The sequence below is a fragment of the Macrotis lagotis genome, chromosome 6, assembly GCF_037893015.1.
Source record: "Macrotis lagotis isolate mMagLag1 chromosome 6, bilby.v1.9.chrom.fasta, whole genome shotgun sequence".
In the NCBI taxonomy this organism is placed as follows: domain Eukaryota; kingdom Metazoa; phylum Chordata; class Mammalia; order Peramelemorphia; family Peramelidae; genus Macrotis; species Macrotis lagotis.
The window spans coordinates 162,116,580-162,139,766 of record NC_133663.1 but is presented as its reverse complement, the minus strand read 5'-3'; the positions used below and the strand labels follow the sequence as shown (position 1 = coordinate 162,139,766).

The 23,187-nt window shown below is 34.7% G+C and overlaps 1 protein-coding gene across 6 annotated transcripts in view; it reads right to left on the bottom strand.

Moving 5' to 3' along the window:
- Positions 1-23,187, bottom strand: part of MBNL2 (muscleblind like splicing regulator 2) — a 186,560-nt gene that overhangs the window by 120,784 nt on the left and 42,589 nt on the right. For 5 of the 6 annotated variants that reach the window (XM_074191918.1, XM_074191922.1, XM_074191921.1 and 2 more), the window contains exon 2: positions 7,814-8,623. In XM_074191918.1, the coding sequence (XP_074048019.1) occupies positions 7,814-7,987 (174 nt within the window). In that variant the 5' untranslated portion in view covers positions 7,988-8,623. Of the gene's footprint in view, positions 1-7,813; positions 8,624-12,757; positions 13,040-23,187 lie in introns of all 6 variants that reach the window. The other variant, XM_074191919.1, reaches the window with a different exon arrangement.

The following is a 23,187-nucleotide window of genomic DNA, read 5'->3' as shown; positions in this document are numbered from 1 at the left end:
AAATGGAAGAAATTTCTTTTTGGCACATAATTAAACAATGGATAAAGATCACAAGAGGTAAATTGAAAAATTTTAATTGCTTAAAATTTTTTTTTAAAGTTTTTGCAAGGCAAATGGGGTTAAGTGGCTTGCCCAAGGCCACCCAGCTAGGTAATTATTAAGTGTCTGTGACTGGATTTGAACCCAAGTACTCCTGACTCCAGGGCCGGTGCTTTATCCACTATGCCACCTAGCCACTCCTCATTGCTTAAAATTAAAAAAATATTTTTGCTCAAAGCCAATAAATCTTAATGGGAAAACTGGAAAAATCTTTATAGTAAATTCTCTAATAAAAATCTCCTATTCAAGATATATAAAAAAGAATATGAACAGGCATTTCTCAAAGAAGACATCTAAGCCATCAAAAGTCCTATGAAAAATGCTCCAAATCACTAATAGAGAAATTCAAATTAAAACTGCTTTTATGGTCCTTCTCAATTGAAAAAGATGATAAAAAAATAAAATGAGAAATAATGAAGGAAATAGGCACACCAATTCAAAATTGGCAGAACTGTGAATTTGTGAAGCTATTCTGGAAAGCAATTTGGAACTATGCCTAAATGGTGAATAATTTTTAACTCAATGATACCTCTAATAGGACTACAAGCCAAAGAGATTTTTAAAAATTAGAAAAATTATCCACTTGTAGAAATATATTTATACTACTTCTTTTTGTAAGGTCAAATAACTAGAAACAAAGGGAATGTCAATCAACTGGATTATGACTGATCAAATCATGGCCCTTGAATGTAATACAATCGAAATGTGCCATAAGAAATGATGAAAGAGATAGGTTCAGAAAAGGCTAAGAAAACTTGCATAAAATGATGCAAAGTGAAGCAAGAAGGACAAAGACAACAATTCATTCAATAAAAACAACATTAAACAGACAAGCAACTTTGAAAGATTTAAGAAATCTTATCTATTCAGTGATAAGGATTTCATAAGATTGGTCAGGAATCATACTATATACTTCTTAATAGAGAGATGTTAGATTAAATTCCAGAAGGAAATGTACATTTTTGGACATGGGTAATGTGGGAATTTATCTTTTTTTGCATATATGTGATAATATATTTTTCTCCTCCCTCCTTGTAAATTAAGGGGAATGAAAGGGTGAGAAAAAATGCTGCTTAATTGAATTTCAACAATTTAAAAAAATACTTTAGTTGGCATAGATAAGATTCAAGCTTCTCTTAAGAATCAGTAAAAGAAATTTCAGCTACACAAAATATACATACATTTCTTCAAGTCTTCCATTTAGCTCAACTTTATGTGCAGATCTTTTTTGGTGGTTGCATGAGAAATCCCTTAAACACAGTTTATCATTGACCAGTAGAACAAAAGGAACTGAATTGAAATAAAAATCTCTGTAAGAATCTTTTAACACTTGAATATCTTCAACACCAAGAGAGGCAATGAGGTCTGAGTAACACACTGATTTACCTCTATAAAATCAATTTGCAATCTTAAGATATTCTCAGAAGGCAGTGTTTCTTTATGACTATTTTATATTATTTCTTAGTTAGGGAACCTCGCAGAATTTTTATGAAGTGCTATTATGTCTGCTAATACTCAAGAGTTATGAACAAAGGATCATCATGCTGGGGATAATGGGAAATTGGAAGGATTATGGTAACCTTGATAAAAACAGGAAAATTTGGAAGAGGGAATCCTAATTTGGGATTTCTAGTGATTCTGATTGTACTTAGACATTTAACAGAAACTTGAAAAATGAGTAAAAGAGGGATGGAACCACATGGACCTAATGAGCCTTTATACTGGTCCAACACTAAAAAATGGGCTAACAGCCATGACAGAGTATGGCAGATTAAATCTCTAGAGAAAAGGTGGTAGGAAGGAAAGGATGGTTAAGAATATCACTGAACTCTAGTATTGCAAATATTTTAGTATATTAATATATAAACACAAATTCATCTGTATATTCAAATATGACAAACTATATGATATTTTTATTCATTCATTCAATTATGTCTGACTCTTTATGACCCAATGGACCATGATGTCTATGAAGTTTTCTAAGTAGATACTGGAGTGGTTTCCCATTTCATTTTCCATTGGATTTTAGGGAAATGGAGATTTAAGTAATATGTCCAGAGTCACACAGCTCTTAGGTATCTGAATCTGGGTTGAACTCAGTTCTTCCTGACTCCAGGACTTAGAGATATTCAAAAAGGTATATAATACAACATATCTCCAAATTAATTTCCAATTTTGTTTGTTTTTTAAGAGTTGTGTCAAATAGAGGGCCTTTCCCAATTATGTTCTAAGATTTATCTATTGGGTTATTGGGTTTAATTTTTTCTGCTTTTATAGTATGTTCCATTGATCTTGTCTATTTCTTAACTAATACTAAATCATTTTGATGATTTTACTTTATAATATAATTTGATCTGGAAATTAGATTCTCCCTTCTTCCCTACTAGTTTTTATTTCCTATAAGCTTCATACTTAGTCCACAGAAACAAGATTTTAGAAATAGAACTAAGGTAGGATGGATTGAAGCAAGAACAGATTGGAAAAAGGAATGTTATAGGAGCAGACTTTTCACAAAGATCTCATCTTCATATAAAGATGGAGGTTTCACCTCCACATGGAAAAAAGATCCTTTAAATTCAAATACATATTTGAATGAATCTAAATGGACCCTAATAGGGAAACTAATAATCAATTAATCAAAAAAATTATTTAGTGCTTATATTGTAACAAATTACCAAGTTTTAGGGATGCAAAGAAACAGCCAAAACAAATTTCAGCCAGTATGGAATTTACATTTTAATCAAACAAAAAATTCCTGCCCCATCTGATATTATACCCCAAGGTATACAATAGAAATGATTAAATTGTTGAAAACATATTCTAAATACTGACATTAAGAAAATAAAAAAAATAAATTATGTTTGATATATTAGTGCTTAGGTAAATATATTCTTTTCCCATTTTGTTCCCTAAATTATTTATTATCCTTTCCTGTTAAAATAATATTGAGCAGTAACAGGCAAATTTAACACATATAGAAAGCATTTCCTCAGTAATGAAATCACTTTTCAGCTAAACTAGGCACTGACAAATTCTAGTTCCTTCAGCTCATTCTGGTGGTAACTGTAGCTCTTGAATATGTACGAGCAGGATTCTGCCCCCACCCTGAATAATCAAAGAAGGTCCAAACTCCTAGATTTAATTGAAAAAAAAAAGACCAGCTATAGATGGATAAATCTTTAATGAATTTGATATTATTGAGCTTTGATTGTGAGATAAAATCTGGTAAACCACATGTGAAATATCTGGTGTTAAGAGAATCATACATGACTCCATTCTATGTATATAGGAAAATTCTTATTTGTTAATGTTTGTTAAATTCATAATAATAAAAATTAAAAATATTTAAATGTCCTATAACTAGATTATTATTAACACCAATAATGATAATGCTAATTATAATATGGCACTTTGGTGAAGATAGGGCATTTGGTTTGTAAGGAAAATGTTAAAGTGAATATGAACATATTGAGTTTGAAGTGACAGAATAGACAGAAGTGGAAATATTCAGTGTTCAGCTATAAATTCAGTAATGGAAAGAATTTAGAGATAAAGATTATACAGTCATCAATGTAGAACTCATGTTAAAAGAGAAACTGAGCGAGACAATTAGTTTAGAGAGAGTTAGAAACTAATAACCGAGCCTTAAGAAGTATCCACAGTTTGAGAGTAGAAGTAGATAGAAGAGTCATCAGAAGCAATGTTTAGCTGGAGAGAAAGGAAAACCAGGATAGTATGTTACTATAAAAAGAAAATAAAGAATTAGACATTCATTTTTGGACATGGATGATTTACTTTGCTTGACTATATAATTTGTTACAAAGTTTTCTTTTATTTTTTCAATGGTGAGGACTTGGGAGATAGAGAACATAATTGCTTATTAATAAAAATAATGAAATTAAAAATCAAACTTGGAGTATTTATCAACATAAAAAAAGAGATTAAAGAGAAAGATCCTTGGATTTGGCAATAAGGTGGTTATGGCTGAGGAATTACTCTTAAAAATAGAGATAACAGAACTTATATTTCAGAGGCTAATGAGGAAAGTAGAGGTCAGGAAATGAACACACTTATGTGCCCTTATTTGTATGCCTATATACATATTACAAAGGTTGCATGTATTTCATATGAATATTTTAATTTAAAATTATTTTTTTTCTTACTATCTGTTTTTTCAAAAAGTTCTTATGATGATCAACCCATCTCTTATTGTTTGGAATTAGTGGTGTACAAGCTTTACATTAGGACCATTAACCAATGTTTATATTTCAGTTCCATCAAGTGCACTCAAACACAAACTCTACTTGAAAGTGTTCAAATGAAATACTTCTATATAGGCTAATAAAATATATGGAAATGAAGGATTAAAAGAGTTAACTGTTTCACACAAATAATCTATTATACACATTTCATTCAAAGATTTTAATTTGAGATTATTTTTTATCTTACTGGCTGCTTTAAAAAGTTCCTATGATGACCAACCCGTCTCTCATTGTGCTTTATCAATAATAATTATTTTTGAGCTTGGTTATCATAAGTAATACAGAGAAGACATAAAAGAGATAAAATCATATGACTAGTTTTGGCATATTGTGGAAATGGGATGTAAATAGCAAGCAGTAGATTAATGAAAAATGGGCCGTAAACTATTACTTTTCTCTTTTTCACTATAAACATACATCTTGGCTGCTTTATTACTTAGGATTAGTTAGCATTTCTGTTACTTGTTTTCTATTCAGATCAGATTATTTGGAGGCTCTTCTACTGTGGTACTTTTGGGGTAGGGAATACTTCAAAGTACTTAAACTGCTTAACACAACCACATTACACAGGGGAAAGGATCCTAGATTTGGAATTGGAAGAGGAACAAGGTTCATATCATGATGCTACCTTCTATGAAACTTCGATCTTAGGAAAGTCATTCAACCATTCTGGGTCTCTGTTTCCACATGAAAGCAGTGGGCTAGATGAATTCCATATTCCCTTCTGATTCTATCTGTCCTTCATTTAATTTTTTTTAATTAATGTAAGGCAATGGGGTTAAGTGACTTGCCCAAAGCCACATATCTACACAATTATTAAGTGTCTGATGTTGGACTTGAACTCAGGTACTCCTGACTCTAGGACTGGTGCTCTATTCACTGCCCCTCCTAGTTGCCACTGTCCCTCAGTTTTTTTTTAAGGATTTTGCAAGGTAAATGGGATTAAGTGGCTTGCCCAAGGCCACACAGCTAGGTAATTATTAAGCTCTGATTTGAACTCAGGTACTCCTGACTCCAGGGCCGGTGCTCTACCCACTGCGCAACCTAGGCACTCCTCCTGTCCCTCATTTCCAAAGAAGATCATAACATCCAGGAAATGATACCACGGCAAGCACATGACTTGGATTTGAGCTGGGGGGAGGGGGGCTGTGCTAAGTCACCAGCCTCACTTTCTTCTCCAGAGCTGAATCCAGTGACCAGATATGAATCAGGATGACTGGAGATGGCTTGTGATGTGAAGCAATCAGGGTTAAGTGACTTGCCTAAGGTCACTTAGCTAGTAAGAGTCATGTGTCTGAGGCTGGATTCCAACTCCTATCCTCGTGACTCCAAGGCCAGTGCTCTATCCATTGTACCACATAACTGCCCTGATTCTAAATCAATAGAAAATACTCTAAGAGGTAGTAGGATTCTTAGAATTAATTGGGTAAGTGATTTTAGCCATTTTAGCTGAGTCATATTAAATAACCAAGCTAGACACTAAGCATATGGGTGTAACCAACATCTGAATTCCCTGTTTGCACAATTTCAGGATAAGTGGGTATTTGAGGACATTAAAGGAAGGACAAAGTGATTTTATACATATTGTTGTCTATTTGAACTGCATAACGTTAATTAAACTACATTATGAGCTGTCTCCATTAGAACATTTATCCAAGTCTTTAATCTTGAAATTAAAGTCCATAAATATTAGAGAAACTAAATATGACACACATCTTGCTATCATCCAAATTATAGGGACCTCTCACAGTTACATTGTCAATGAGCTATACATTTCACACCTTAGAATTTATTCTGTAGAGAAGTGAAAATTCCATTATCCTATAGAGGATGCAGTCTAAATTATATTTCAAGAGAAAAAAACCATGGTATTATTTTTTCTATGCCTACAGAAGAAAGCTGTTAAAATTATTTGGAACTTTTGAAACTACTAGTATTCCTTAGACTCTTACAGATTTTACTGTGACTATTATCCAAAAGGGACAGAAGGAACTATGTAGCAAAAATGTTTAGAAGAAATGGGGTTTGGGGGAACTGGTGAACACATAGGTTCTTTGTTCCTTGACTTTACTGATTAGTTTGCATTTGTAAAAGAAATCACAACTATGTAACACAGAAGGAGCCTTTTTTTTCCTTTTTACTAAAATGATGGTTTTAGCAGAGTTTGACTCTCTAAGATTATATCACATAGCTTAAGAAGGCTAGCAATCCCTCTCTGTACCTCAATTTCTTTATCTTTAAATAGGAATAATAATGCCTTCACTGCAGAGGGACATTATATGGCTCGACTGAGATGATATGTGTTCAATACTTCACAAACCAAGAGAAATGTAAATCTAAGCTATTTTTATTGTGGGGGTGATACTACTTACATTACATACTTCACCAGGTTGTTTTGAGGAGAGTATTTTGCAAACCTTAAAGTGCTATATAATTGTGAATTATATATTATATAATATATAATTATGTTAATATAATTATATATTATAATTATAATTCATTTCTCCCACTCTGCTCTCTTTGTTAGATGTTCCTTCTCAGAAACATTAGGAATCAGAGGCTTAGAGGTGGAAATGACCTCAAAGGTCTCTTAGTCAAACCCCCTTGGTTTTACTGGTGAGGAAATTGAAACCCAAGGACTTCCTGGAGATCACACAAGTAAGCATCAACAGTGGGATTTGAATCCAAGTCCTCTGACTCCAGAGCCAGTATGCTTTCTCCTGTACCACAAATATTTGTGCCTCAGCCCATTCCTACCCTAAAGCTGAGGAGAGAAAACAGATTTTAGTTCTGTATTATCAAAAAGAATTCTGACAGTATGATAGTAAGAAAGACCTGAACGTATCCTCTTCAATGATTCTGTCTCTCAGCCAATAATTAGGGTGATTATAAGAACTTGCCATTTTGTCTCCAAATAATGCTTCACCATTTGTGCTAGTCATGGCAAATTACCCAAGAGAATGAAGACCTTATGATGTGTTGCTTTACGGAGACAGCAGGTCCTCCAAAAGCAATTGACAGTGGTAGAAGCTTCCCAGAGAGGGAAGATGCCAAAATCAGCTCACAGATGTGACAGTTAATTTCATTTGCTTTATTCAGCTCTGAACAGATCAAGTTTTAATAAGATATTTATCTTTAGCTGTAATAAAACAGACTCCCTTTTAAAACTCCTGGACCCGTGAAGAACATGTCCAAACTAAGTCATCTTACATTCTTTGCTTAAATGTGGACGTGCAAAGAATATGTACACGCTTGATATGGGCAGGGTGAGGGGGGGGGAGAGAAAGGAGAAAAAAGTCTCTTAATATATACCACATGTGAGAAATTGTGTTCCAGAGACTACTTTTAAATTTTTGAATAAAATGTAAGGGAATTTTTAAGATGAAAATTAAAGTTAGGGTTTGCAAGAAAGGTGCTAGTACTGGATCTGTACATACAATCAACTTCCTTACCTTTAGGGAATCAAAGCAGGCAATTACACGGCCATTTTCAACCTGGCAACTTTTTGGGGGGTGCGCAAATTTGCATTCTTCATCAGAGCGAGAACAAGTTCCTCTCTGAAACTGTCTGCACACTTCCAGTGTCAACCATTTTGTGTCTCTCACAGGAGCAACGTTCAAAGCCATGACGACAAAAGAGATTTAGGTTCTGAGGGTTGCTATTGAGTGAATTATGTCAGTCTGGTGTCTACCAACTCCAAAGAACAAAACAAAACAAAACTACTGTTGGTAAGCAAACCTCATCCAGCTCTCAGAATAGTTAACTAATTGATTAATGGAGTCCAATACACATAAAGCAGAATGAGAAGAGACAATTTATCAGCAAGCAGTCATTCATCAATCAATATGCCCCACTTGAAGAACGTGGGCTGCAATGAAAACATGCTCAGTGTCATCTCTGGATGTAAAATGTCTGAGTCTCTTGTCTGTCTCTGACACTCTTTCTTCTACAGTGACTCCAAGGCAAACACACTCCTCGGGAGAGAATGTTAATTCTTCCAATGCTGCTTTCTTGTATTGGTGTCACTGGAAAACAACCCTGTCAGTTGTTCATTTGCTAGGAGTTTTGTTTTTTTCTTTCACCTTTATAATGTTGAAGTCAAGCAAGAGGCAAATTCAGACAGTTGAGATATCCTCTGTCATACATGAGGTCAGGACAACGTGTTCAGAATAGGCAGAGACCAAGCTCAGCAAACACAGAAGTGCGTAGGACAGTTGTTTCCAGTAAAAGCGACTTCACAAAGGCACTTTTTAATCATGAACCTAATAAAATATAAATCAAATGTCAGTTTTCATCCAAACTTACTGCAAGCAACTATTCTAAAATCATTCCCTCCATTAACTGGAATTTTCTCAGTTCAAGAAAAAGGCAGTAAAACAGGGTAGGAAAAATGTCTCATTTCATAAATTTTTGCATGAAAAAAAAGGATAAGCAATTGAAACACGTATTGCAGAAACAATCCAGGCAGTAGTCCAAAAGTAAGGAATGACTCAACCAGATGAATGTGGTAGACACAATAATTAGGCATTCTGATTCTGAAACAATTCAATCTAATGTGTTTAATCGCCAAAACAATGTATTAGATCCACAGTTTCCAATTAATTTCACATTTAGACCCACAGATTTCATTATTTGCATTATTTGAGAAGCTATAAACAATTATTTGTGATCTGTCCCTCTTTTATAAGGAATATGCTAACATTATGAATGAAATTCTTCTATTGCCCCCACTATTTAGGAAAAAGAAGTGTTTATTTCTCTTACATTAATTCATGTCAACTATTTATTTTTTACTTAAGCATTTACAAAAATATTCCATTCTATATTTCAATGTTGTCATTAAATTATATGTAAATTACAAAATAATAAGCTGTTTTTTATTTTAAAAAAAATTATATACTTTTAAAAAATATTTTGGTCACTAGACCTATAGTATACAGAAATGAAAAATCTACCTAAGTGAGAATAAATTAGATTCATAAATAAGGACTAAAAAGTGAATCATGGTTATACATTGTAGATGATATAGACTGCCATAAAATATTAAATTAAAAATAATGAAATTCTATTTAATAATTAAGTGACTTATTAGGCACATTTTCTATCTATGGATTGTTTCGTAATAAAAACAGAGACTGAGAAATAATGAAACCCAAAGTAGCTATTTAAAATGCTTGATAATTTCTAAAACATTCATTTTTCCTGTATTATGACAAAAATGTATTTAAAAAGATTTGCTAAATTGAATCATTAGGAGCTTATGAGATTGCAATGAACCCTAATTTCCAACTTCACAAGTATTCAAAGCACAGGTTTCCTCTCTAGGAGGAGTAGACCAAAGCAACATTAAGTTTATGTTAGGATATTCCTTATCTCTTTTAATCGATTTTCAATTTCCTATTTATAAGAAGGAACAAAGAAGAAAAATTAAAATTATCATCCCTGATATATAAATGCAATTAAATCAACAACTTGTATCTTTAAATTAGCTGCATAAATATTAAAATCTTCTAAAGTGCATTAAAATAATCCCATGAATGGGACATACTCTTGTTTTTACCTTTAAGGAGAAGTAATTTCTAAGATTAAGTTTTATTCTATTCCTATATGTTTTATTTTCTATGAAAATCTAAACAGAAGTGGACTTCCCAATAGTGATTTAACTTTTTCAAGTGGGAAGATAAATGGATTTATTCTTAGAGCAGGAGTGTCTAACTTTTTAATAATCAATTCCATGTAATGAATCAAGATCTATTAAGATCTGCAATTTAGACTTATCTTTGTCAGGATTATAATTGTCTGTCACCAAAGCAATCTCAGCTCTACCTAGTCCATATCCCCTACTGCTAAAATTTCCAAGAGTGCTGCTATGAAAGTCACTACCTTGGTAATACCACCAGTCACAAGGTTTCAGTCAGCAGAATCTAGCTGCTTGAAAATAGAAAGCGAGACTGAACTAGACCAATCAAGGGTTCTTTGCATTGCCTTTAATAAGCAGTGTTGACTTCTCACTAAGCCATGGTATGAGTAAGAGAAGGACCAATAAGGAACTATGGTTCTGTGAAGTTCTTATTTGTGCTTCTTTCTATATGCTTTCAGCTTCTATTAACTTTGACAGGAGCTCAACAACAATCTTATGATTCTAGAATTAACATCTAACATGATCAGTTGCCAACAAATGATCTATATTTCATCATGAACTTTTCTGTGCTAATCTTAGCCCTGACTTTGGATATCTAGGGCTTCTGGCTACACCATTATCTAACATTTCACTTTTCCTGTCTCTGCCACAATCTGTCTATTGCTTTTGCCTTCCTTATCCGTTGGCTTCTTTCTTCCCCTGACTTCTCTGATTACCTTTCCTCTGATTAATGATCCTTTTCCTTCTTGGTGAACTCTTTACCTCTGGGCTCACAAGTCTCAAAAATGTTTTCCTCTTTGTCAAAACTACCTCTTTTGAAAGGCGATAACACATATTGAAATAAATTTGATTAATGAACTGTTGACAATATCAAGGGATGTCCCTTTAAATGAGTATTTTAATATTTACAGGGATCAAAGTCTTTGACTGCAGGAATGAAAAATGGGGATAATGTACCATGTCAGGGTTGCTTGCATGGTCATAGAAGTGTTTCATTAAAAAGAGAAATCTATAAATATATTTTTAAAAGCAAAAGAAAAGACTTTAGACATGTGTTTTTAGTCTTTGATCAATAGTTAAGTATTTGGAGTTAGCGATTGGGCAAAAAAAGAAAGCAAGGCCTACCAAGCAAAGGTAAAATAACTCTAGCTAGCATAGGTGACTGTTTACCTCTGGATGTGTCTAACACTAGACCTATCTTTTACTCTAGAGGAGAATGGTTGAAATGTTCCCTGCCTTGGGCCCCGAAATCCTGAATTATGTCCATGAGCATCACAAAGAGCAAGTTCAATCAGGCACCAGAGAGAAACTAGAAACTGTTTCAACAATCCATGGGGAAAACTGGTTTGAGGGCAATACTGACAAGAAACAGGAGCAAATGCAGACTCAACAGAGTCTTTCCATCTAGATAGGAATCTAGAATTTCCCCCCCATATCTTTATGAAAGTATTAATTATTAATTACTGGGAAACTGTATGCCTTACCAGGATCAAATCACTTGATTAGAGTGTCTGCCTCCTGAGTCAAGGTGTGTCTGTTCATAAGATGTACCAAATTGTCTCAGTCACAGTATGATTGCCTCTTTCCAAACATATTACTATGGTCTGTCTCCACTGATTTGAAGGACTTGGACTCATTTAGTTGAAAGGTGGAAAACATCAACTGGTTGAAAAGTTAGAAAAGATCAACTCAAATTTTGTTTCACCCTTCCTTGACAGTACTGTCCTAATTCTCAAATTTATATAGCAGGGAAGATGGCAGAGTTAGGGATACTACTAAATGGTAGATTATCCTGAAATTATCTTTGATGTTGAGAATACACTTTAGTCTTTATAGTCTAATGATGTGTATCAGATGTCCTAGAAAATCACTTTATTAAAAAATTTATGTAGATTTTGCAAGACAAAGTGACTTGCCCAAGGTCACAAAACTAAGTATTAAGTGACTGAGGTCCTCCTGACTCCAGAGCCAGTGCTCTTATCCATTGTGCCATCTAGCTGCCCCAAAATTCACTTTTTAGGAAGATGTATTCACATTATGAAGGACTAACTTAAATAGTGTATATATATAAGTTTATCCAATATGACTCTTATACAATCACCCCTTTGCAACTTGCTCCATCATGAGAAGAGACCAGTGTCTTTTAGTGGTCTCTTAGCACCGTCCTAACTTTCAGATCGTTCTTGGAGCAGGAATATTATAAATTATTTTTCTAAGGGCTTCTCTTTTAAAAAAGAAAGGAAAGATAAAATAATGACTAGTCATAAATTAATCAAAAAGTATGTATTAAGCACCAACTATGGGTCTGGAGCTATTTTAGGTGCCAGGGATACTAAGAAAAACAAGCTCCACCCTCAAGGTACTTGCAAAATATCAAGGGCAACAAAATTACATAAATACAAAGATACACACACACAGAGGATGCTCTAAAAGTCTTAATGAGTTTTTAGCTCTAACAAGTTAAAACTTCACTAAGACTTTTAGGGTATCATACACACATATACAAGGATACTATTTATAGATACACAAATAATACCAAAAAAAAGACCATTTTGGGAGGGAGAGAACTAAGTTCTGTGAGATCAGGAAAAACCTTTACAAAGAAGTTTGTTTTCTAGCTGAAACCAGGAATTAATTAAGCAGCAATAAAGTACTGTCAATAGAGAAGGACAGGAGTTATTAGAAATCTGAAAAATAAAAGATTTTCCCTCAGACATAACTTTAAAGCTCATTGATGAAAACCACTATCACGTACCTAAGATGCAGGACACAGCCTCCAAAGAGAAACAATCGAGAATGACTAGCTTTGGTGAATCTTGTTAGTGTATCTCACCACTTGATAAGTACTTGACTGGGGTGCCCTCTGTGGTTATATTTCTGCCAATATTCCTGTAATTGCCCCATCTTGATAGTATTTGATACCGCAAGCTTTTCTGTTCTTCTCTCAGTTTCTCTTTCAAAGTCAAGTCTGGAATTTGAGTCTAATGGAATGAGTTACTCAACTCATTTTGGAAATGCTGATGGACTTGCTGTTTAACTGTACAAAAGAATACCAAGTTGTTTTTAGTCTTTTGCACAGACTTCACTTTTTTGCTCATATTTAAAAGTCATCCCCAAGTGCTAGATATTCAGATAGCTATGCCTTCCTCCAAAAATAAACATTCCTAAAAAATATATTATTTGATCTTTTTCTCCCAATTTTGAATATTCTCTCTCAATGAGAATTTGACATTCTGGACCATTAAAATCTGAGAAGATGCAGGTCATTGTCCTAATTTGCACTTCTGAAATTGCCTTCTCCATGTTCCCTATCACCCCTGGTTTGAACCATCCCTTCCTCTTTTTATGGGGGTGGGGAGCTCCAAGCAGGAAAAAAGAGTTTATAATTTACAATAAACACATTTTTTTCAGAAATAATGATTATAATGTCACACTTGAAACTGAAACTGGTGAAAATTTAAGATCATATTTTAAAAAATCATTTTTGGTACTCTAATGCTCTTGTTTGCTTTTTTGCTTTAGAAGAAGATCAAGATTGTGGCAAAGCAAACTCATTTCTGAGCCAAACAATTCTTAAAATATTATCCATTAGAGGGATCTGTAGGATACCTTTAAACTGTTTGCATAAATCATAGTTTATTTTTAAAAAGGCATCTCTGAAATATTTTGTTAAAAAAAATTCAGCTGTTCTTCCCAGTCTATGATTGTATCATCAAAGCTGTTCCTAGTTATTTAAAGAGTCTGTTTTAAAGTGATACTAAATGTACTAATTCCCATGGATCGATGACTTGGCTGTATCGTTGTGGTCTGTCTGATGGCAGACTAGATTTAAGAGTGACCTCAACGTGTGTTGTTAGGCAAGGAATGGAACTGAGAGGCATGATAATACAATTAAAGGAACAGGGAAAAACATACCCAACTGAAACCTTTCTAGAATATTCTGATTGGAAAGAAAAATAATTTGAGCTATACAAAAGGAGAATAGTTTTTGGAGACAAGCCCTCTATAAGGTTTAGTTTTCTCACATGTAAAATGAGGATAATGACGTTTATTCTCCTTATGTCAAAGGACTAGTGTAAGGATCAAATGAGAGGATATATAATAAAATACTCTGAAACCTAAAAAATATAATATCAAGGTTATATGTTTCTATATTGATTTGAATACAGGACATAACACCCCTACTTCATCCACCACTTCCCTTCAGATGAAGGCAAGTAGAAAAAACACTGACCTCATAATCAAAAGACTTAGCTTTTGCTTTCCGTTACACTGTTTCCCTGATTTCATAATCTCAGTAAATCAATTAATTTTTCTGAGGTTTAGTCTCTTTAGTTGTAAAATGAGATAAAAATTTATTTTAATAATCAAATAAAATTACATAAAATAATCTGTAACCTATATGCACAATATAATTGTAAGCCATTATCATTTTGATCTGAATATAGGTCATTTCCTCAAATCTGGCTTGTATAAAATGTGAATGTGCCTGGCCACAGAAGGTGATTAATAAAGGTGGATTAGTCTTGACTATATCCCCTTCTTATGCCACAGTCACCAATCTAATTCATTTCATACCTAGACATCTGTAATAACATGCTGTTGGGTCTGCTAATCACAAATCTCTCCCCCTACCCATCCATTATCTATTCAGCTATTAAAGTGACTTTCCTAAAGTGCAGGTGCAATCCAGTCATACTCCCTCAATAAAGTCCAGAGGTTCCTTATCGTTTTCAGAATTAAATACAAAATGTTCCATTTGACATTTAAAAACCTTCATAACCTAGCTCTCTCCTATCCTTGCAGTCTTCTTTCATCTTATACTGCTTATGTGTAATCTTCCATTAAGAGACACTGTCTTCCTAGCTATTCCACAAAAAAAGACACTCCATCTCTCGGTTCTCAACATTTTCTCTAGTTGTTCCCCACGATCTGCACATCCTTCCTCCTTTCCACCATGGATCTCCTAATTTTCTTTAAGTAAAAAAAAAAACAAACTCTTTTTTTATGAGAATTCTTTCCCAACTCTTATTAATTCTTGCATTTTCCCTACGTTAGGTATATTTAATTTCTATATAGTTTGTTTTGCAGTATTTATTTGCATGCAGTCTCCTCCATTAGACTATAATCTCCTTGAGGGGAGGGACTGTCTGTTACCTCTTTCTGTATCCTCAGAATTAAACACAGATGTTTAATAAACATTTATTGATTGAAATGTTAATTATAGCAACTGATCTAATTAATAAGTTGAAAAAATTATAAATTATCAGTATAATATAATAATAAAAATTGTTGAAGCAGGAACATTGTAAATTACTTTTCTAAGGACTTCTTTTTTGAAAAACAAAGTAAGGATAAAATAATGAATAGTCATCAGTTAATCAACAAGTATTTATTAAGCTATTAAATATTATTAAATAATAAATATTAAGCTATTAAGCTATGGGTAAGAGCTATTTTAGATGCCAGGGATACTAAAAACTACCAAACTCTACCTTCAAGGTACTTGCATCTATTGAGAGAAACAAAATTACATAAATAAATCTCTGCAAAGAAATATACAAGATGCTCTGGAAGTCTTAGTGCAGTTTTTAGCTCTAAGCTTAAAACTGCCCTACAACTTTTGGAATACCATACACACACATTGAATATATAAGAATGTACATTTACAAGGACAGTATTTTATAATAGTATATAATAATGAATAAAATATTTTTATTTGAACAGAAAGAAAATATTATAAAAATCTTTGAAATAACTATGTTTAATATATTACTTTGAATATTTGTTTAAAGATATATTTATATTTCTCCATGGGTATGAATACATATATACGGCCATAGGGCTAACCTATATTTGTTTGTTTATTTATTTTTATTTATTTATTTATTGTTAGGTTTTTGCAAGGCAATGGAGTTAAGTGGCTTGCCCAAGGCCACACAGCTAGGTAATTATTAAATGTCTGAGGCCAGATTTGAACTCAGGTGCTACTGACTACAGGGCTGGTGCTCTATCCACTGTGCCACTTAGCTGCCCTGTTAACCTATATTTGGGAGATGGTCTACAATTGGACCAATACATTATTGTTAATATAAAAGAATGAAAGAATTATTTGGTTTTATTTGACGCAGGAGACAGGAAGGAAAATTAATGATGGTAATTTTCTTTAAAAAAAGTTTCCTCAATGATTATAGTAATCTGCTGTTTGATAAACCCAAAGAGTCCAGCTATTGGGATAAAAACTCTCTTTGATAAAAACTGTTGGGAAAATTGGAAGTTAGTATGGAAGAAACTTAGATTAGACCAACAGCTCACACCCTACACCAAAATAAGATCCAAATGGATACAGGATTTAGACATAAAAAACCCAATATTATAAGAAAAGTAGAAGATCAAGGAGTAATTTACCTGTCAGATCTATGGAAAGGGAAACAGTTTATGTCCAAGGGAGAGATAGAGATCATCATTAAAAACAAGCTAGATAATTTTGATTACATTAAATTAAAAAGCTTTTGCACAGACAAAATCACTGTAACCAAGATCAAAAGAAATGTAGTAAATTGGGAAACAATTTTGCAAATAGTATTCCTGACAAAGGACTCATTTCTAAAATATACAGAGAACTGAGGCAAATTTTCAAAAACACAAGCCATTCCTCAATTGACAAATGGTCAAAAGATATGCAAAGGCAATTTACAGATGAGGAAATCAGAGCAATTCATAGTCATATGAAAAATTGCCTCAAATCATTACTTATTAGAGAAATGCAAATTAAAGTATCTTTGAGATACCACCTCACAACTCTCAGACTGGCCAACATAACCAGAAAGGACAATGACCAATGTTTGAAGGGTTGTGGGAAATCTGGGACACTAACATTGTTGGTGGAGCTGCAAACTCATCCAACCTTTCTGGAGAGAAATTTGGGATAATGCCCAAAAGGCAACAAAAATGTGCATTCCCTTTTATCCAGCAATACCACTCCTGGGTCTATATCCCAAAGAGATGATGAAAAAGGGTAAAAAAAAACCACTTGTATAAAAATATTCATAGCAACCCTGTTTGTGGTGGCAAAGAATTGGAAATTAAGTGAATGTCCTTCAATTGGGGAATGGCTTAGCAAACTGTGGTATATGTATATGATGGAACGCTATTGTTCTATTAGAAAACAGGAGGGATGGGAATTCCTGGAAGGAATCCTGGAAGGATTTTCATGAACTGATGCTGAGTGAGATGAGCAGAACCAGAGAAACACTGTACACCCTAACAGCAACATGGGGGTGATGATCAACTTTGATGGACTTGCTCATTCCATCAGTGCAACGACCACGGACAATTTTGGGCTCCCTGCAATGGAGAATACCATCTGTATCCAGATGAAGAATTATGGACTTTGAACATAAACCAAAGACTATTATCTTCAAATTGGAAAAAAAAGTTATCTTATTATGTAATTTTACTATCTCATACTTTATTTTTCTTTCTTAACGATATGGTTTCTGGGGGAGGGGGTGCAGATCCAAGATGGCAGCAAGAGAGGAGTGTCTCTTAGATGCTCTCTCTTAAAACTTATAAGCTAAGGAATCTAACTAAATTTTTGAGAGACAGAACCCACAGAGGGACCTAGTGAGGCAGTTCTCCAACCCAAGGTAACCTGGAAAAGAGCAGAAGGGTTCTGCTCCCTGGGGTTGGAGGGGTGGCCCGCCAGAGGGGTGGCCTGCCAGAGTGAAGGAACTTCAGCCTCCTGGAGGCAGCCCCAGGGCACTGGGAGCCATGGCTCATAGCATTTGTGAAGTTTCCTGACCTACACCCCAGGTAGCACTGGGCACAACTTGGGAGATCAGCGGGGGGGGGACACCTCTGCTAGAGCTAGCACATAAAGCCCAGCCCTCAGAGCACACAGTGAGCAGCTTGGCCACCGGGCAGCCCAGATCCAGGCACGGGAAGCAGAAGCCAGTAAGCAGGAACCCCCAGGGCATGAGTGCTGAGACTAGGGAGGGAGTGGAGAGAGAATGCCAAGCTCTGTCCTCTGCCCCTGGAACAGGACTCTGGGGTTCTGACCACATTCAGATCCTGATCTCAGTCTAGGCCCCCCATAGAACAGCAGGGCCCCCCCACCTCAGCCCCATGGCAGAGGGGGTGGTGCTTGTGCTCATTCACAGAGCAGGAGGGAAGACATAGCCTCACACATGGAGATCCTTGTGGGGGTATCCCACTAATACTCAAAAGCTCAGGAAGCACCCCAAAACCAGGCTCATGCTGGGAAAATGAGTAAGCAGAGAAAAAAGAGGAACACCATTGAGAAATACTTTGCCTATGATACCAACAATGATCAAAACACTCAATCTGAAGATGAGGAAGTACAATCTCCTTTATCTAAAGACTCCAAGAAAAACAGAAATTGGGCTCAGGCTATGACACAGCTCAAAAAAGACTTTGAAAATCAAGTGAGGGAGATAGAATAAAAATTGGGAAAATAAATGAGAGAGATGCAGGAAAAACATGAAAATGAAATCAGCAGCTTAGTCAAGGAGATCCAAAAAAATGCTGAAGAAAATAACATGCTAAAAACCAGCTTAGGTCAAATGGATAAAACAGTTCAAAAAGTTATTGAGGAGAAGAATGCTTTAAAAAGCAAAATTGGCCAGATGGAAAAGGGGATAAGAAAGTTCTCTGAGGAAAACAAATCCTTCAGATGAAGAATGGAACTGAGGGAGATTGCTGAATTTACAAGAAATCTGGACAAAACACTTCAAAACCAAAAGAATGAAAAATTAGAAGAAAATGTGAAACATCTCATTGAAAAAACAACTGATATGGAAAACAGACTTAGGAAAGATAATTTAAAAATTATTGGAATATCTGAAAGTCATGATCAGGAAAAGACCCTTGACATCATTTTCAAAAGAATTACTACAGGAAAATTGCCCTGATATCCTAGAAGCAGAGGGCAAAATAGAAATGGAGAGAATCCACCAAGCCCCTCGAGACAGAGATCCAAAAAAAAAACCCAACCCCCAGGAATATTATAACCAAGTTCCAGAACTCCCAAGTCAAAAAGAAAATATTACAAGCAGCCAGAAGGACACAATTCAAATACCGTGGAGCTGCAATCAGGATCACACAGGACTTAGCAGCAACTACATTAAAAGCTCGCAAACAGAAGGCAAAAGAGCTTAGAATGCAACCAAGAATCAACTACCCAGCAAAACTGAATGTCTTCTTCCAGGGAAAAAGATGGACTTTCAATGAACCAGGGGAATTTCAAATGTTCCTGTTGGAATGGTCAGAGCTGAACAGAAGGTTTGATCTTCAAATACAGGACTCAGGAGAAGCATAGAGAGTGGAGGAGAAGGGGAAAATATGAGGGACTCAATGATGATGAACTACATGTGTTCCTGTATAGAAAAATGAGGCTGATAATACTCATATGAACCTTCTCAATTAATAGAGCAGGTAGAAGGAGCTTTTATAGTGAAGCACAGGAGAGAGCTGAATTTGAAGATTAATGTGTTGTAAAAATGGAGTCCATAGATAAAAGGGAAATGTAATGGGAGAAAGAAAAAGGAGAGGGGGAATAGGCTAAGATATCTCACATAACAAGATTTTTCTTTATTACAATGAGCTACTGCAATGATATGGAAGGGGGGAAGGCAAGGGGGAATGAGGGAATCTTCACTCTCATCAGAGTTGGCTAGGAGAGGAAACAGCATATATACAGGGTACAGGCATCTAGAGTAAGAAGGTAAGGGGGGGACAGGGGAAAAAGGGGGATGTGAGTGATGGAGGAGAGGATGGACCATGTGGGGAGAGTGGTCAGATATAACACATTTGCTTTTTCACTTCTTGCAAGGGTCTGGGATTGGATGGCCTGTCAGGGATCATAGGGTTGAGTGGATGTTGTGCCTAAGGGGTGGTATGGGGGCTCAGGGCTTCTTGGCCCCAGGACCAGGGATCTGTCTGCTGCACCACTCAGCTACCCTATGGCAGAGAAAGAGTGAAAGGAGAGAGAAAATATAGTACATGGTAGTGGAGAAATATGAAAGGAGGGAGTTGCCATCAGCAATAGCAATGGTGGAAAAAATATGGAAGTAACTTTTGTGATGGACTTATCATAAAGAATGTGATCCACCCCCAACAGAGTGGGTTGTGTTGGAACACAGACTGAAGCATATTTTTTATTATTATTATTTTTTTGGGGGGTTGCAGGGCAAATGGGGCTGGGTAGCCTGCCTGGGGCCATATAGCTTGGTGATTGTTGGGTGTCTGAGGCTGGATTTGGATCCAGGTGCTCCTGGCTCAAGGGCCGGTGCTCTGTCTGCCACTTGGCTGCCCCTACTATTATTATTATTACTATTTTATTTTATTTTGTGTCTTTTTTAGTTTTTTGCAGGGCAATGGGGTTGGGGTGGCTTGCATGGGGTCACGCAGCTGGGTGATTGTTGGCTGTATGGGGCCGGATTTGGGCTTGTTTGCTCCTGGCTCCAGGGTCGGTGCTCTGACCACTGTGACACCTGGCCATACCTACAATTATTACTATTATTTTTTAAATTTAAATTTTAACTTTTTTTCCTCTCCCCTTTACTTTATTGCTCATGAGAGTCTATTTTTTGGGGGGGAGGGGGTATTATGTTTACTCTTAAACAAGAATATTTCATTAATGTATGAAAACATTATTTGTACAAAATAAGAATAAGTTAATTAATCTAAAAAATAAAAATTAATTAATTAAAAAAGCATATGATTTCTCTGTCATCACATTCAACTGAGATCAATGTATATAACATGGAACCAATGTACAAACTAACAGAATGCCTTGTTTGTGGGGTGGGGGGAGCAAGAATAGGGGAAAAATTGTAAAGCTCAAAAATAAATAAAATCTTAAAAAAAAACCCTTTCCTCAAAAGGACAAGCATATCAAGTGATTAATAAAAAAATGAAAAGGAAAGCAAGCTACTTGTACTAGATCTAAAATTTTATTATAAAGCAACAGTCTTTAAAACTGGTAGTGGCTAAAAAACAAGTGTGGATCAGAGGACTAGATTAGTTACAAAAGAATTAGTAGTACATGATTATAGCAATCTACTTTTTGATAAACCCAAAGAATTCACATTCTGATCTAAGAACTTACTCTGACAAAAATTGCTCAGGAAAAACTGGAAAAAAGTATGACAGAAATTATGCTTAGTTCACATCTCACATCTCACATAGTATAATGAAAAAAGTAAGACATAAAAGGTGATACCTTAAGTCAATTAGGAGAACAAGGAATAGTATAGCTAATCAGATTTATGGAAAAGGAAGGAATTTAAGACCAAATTAGTGATTGAGAACATTATAAAATACAAAATGGGTAATTTTGATTACATTAAATCAAAAAAAAGATTTTGCACAAATAAAACAAATGCAACCAAAATTAGAAGGAATATAGAAAGTTGGAAAAAATTTTTTACAACCAGCATTTCTGATAAAGGACTAATTTCTATATTATATAGAGAACAGAGTCAAATTTATAGGAATACATGTTCCAAAAAAAAAAAGAATACATGCCATTCTCCAATTGATAAACAGTCAAAGGACATGAACAGGCAGTTTTTAGATGAACAAATTAAAGTCTTTTATTGCGTCATATGAAAAAATGCTCTAAATCATTAATGATTAGAGAATTACCAATTCAAAGAACCCTGAGGTAACTTCATACCAATCAAATTGGTCAATATGAAAAAAAAAAAAGGAAAATGATCAATGTTGAAGAGGATGTGGGGAAAACTGGGACCCTAATGCATTGTTTCTAGAGTTGTGAACTGATCTAATCATTCTGAAGAGCAATTTGGAGCTATGCCCAAAGGGCTATAAAATTGTGCATCCAGGATGTAATCCAGCTATACTGCTAGTAGGTCTAAATTCCAAAGTGATCAGAAAATAGGGGAAAAGACCCATATGTTCAAAAATATTTTATAGAAACTGTCTTTGAAGTGACAAAGAATTGGAAATGGAGGGGATGCCTATCAATTGTTCTGTAAGAAATCATGAACAGGAAGAAAATTCTGGAAAGATTTATATGACCTGATGCTGAGTGAAGCAGAACCAGGAGAACATTGATTACATCAACAGCAACATTGTCTGATGATTAGATGTGATGGACTTAACTCTCCTCAGTAGTACAATAAACAAGGACAGTTCTAAAGGCCTTGTGATAGAAAATAAAATCCACTATGATTTCTCTCTCATCACATTCAATTTGGATCAATGTATACCATGGAAACAATGTAAAGACTGGCAAATTGCCTTCTGTTGGTGGTGGTGGGGAAGTAAGATTAGGGGAAAATTGTAAAACTCAAAATAAATAAAATCTTAAAAAAAGAAAATAATATCCACATCCAGAGAAAGAACTACAGAGTCAGAATGCAGACCAAAGCATATTATTTTTCCATTAAAAATTTTTGGTTTATGTTTTATGCTTTTTTTTGCCTTTTAAGATTTTTTTGGTTCTGACTCTTCTTTTCCAACATGACTAATGTAGAAATATTCTTAACATGGTTATACACATATAACCTTTATCAGATTACTCACTTTCAAGGGGAGGGGGAGAAAAAAAGGGAGGGGGAAAAATGTGGTACTCAAAATCTTACAAAAATGAATGTTGAAAACTATCTTTGCATAATAGTTGGAATAATAAATAACTTTAAATTAAAAATTAAAAAATATTTTGTACTGAGCTATCTTTAAATACATCTATTTCCTACACCATTAAAAAGAATTTAAGTGAGATTGTATGATAAAATATTATTATTCATTTGGTGAATGTATCATGCACTGTATTGGTGATGTCTTTCATGAAAGGGACTAATTGACACAAGAGCTCTATGTGGGCTCTTTACCATGCCATATTCTCTAATCCTCACTGTCTTATTTATATTCAAAAATATTGATAAAAAATCAAATTATAAAATAATAAAGTAATCATAGAGCAGTTAGGTGATGAAGTGGATAGAACACTGGACCTGAAGTCAGGAAAATTCATGATTTCAAATCTGACTTCTGATACTTACTACCTGTATGACCATGGGTGAATTACTTAACCCTGCTTCCCTTAGTTCCCTCATCTGTAAAATGACATAGAGAAGGAAATGTCAAACTACTCTAGTATCTTTGCCAAGAAACCCCCAATAAGGTTGCAAAGAA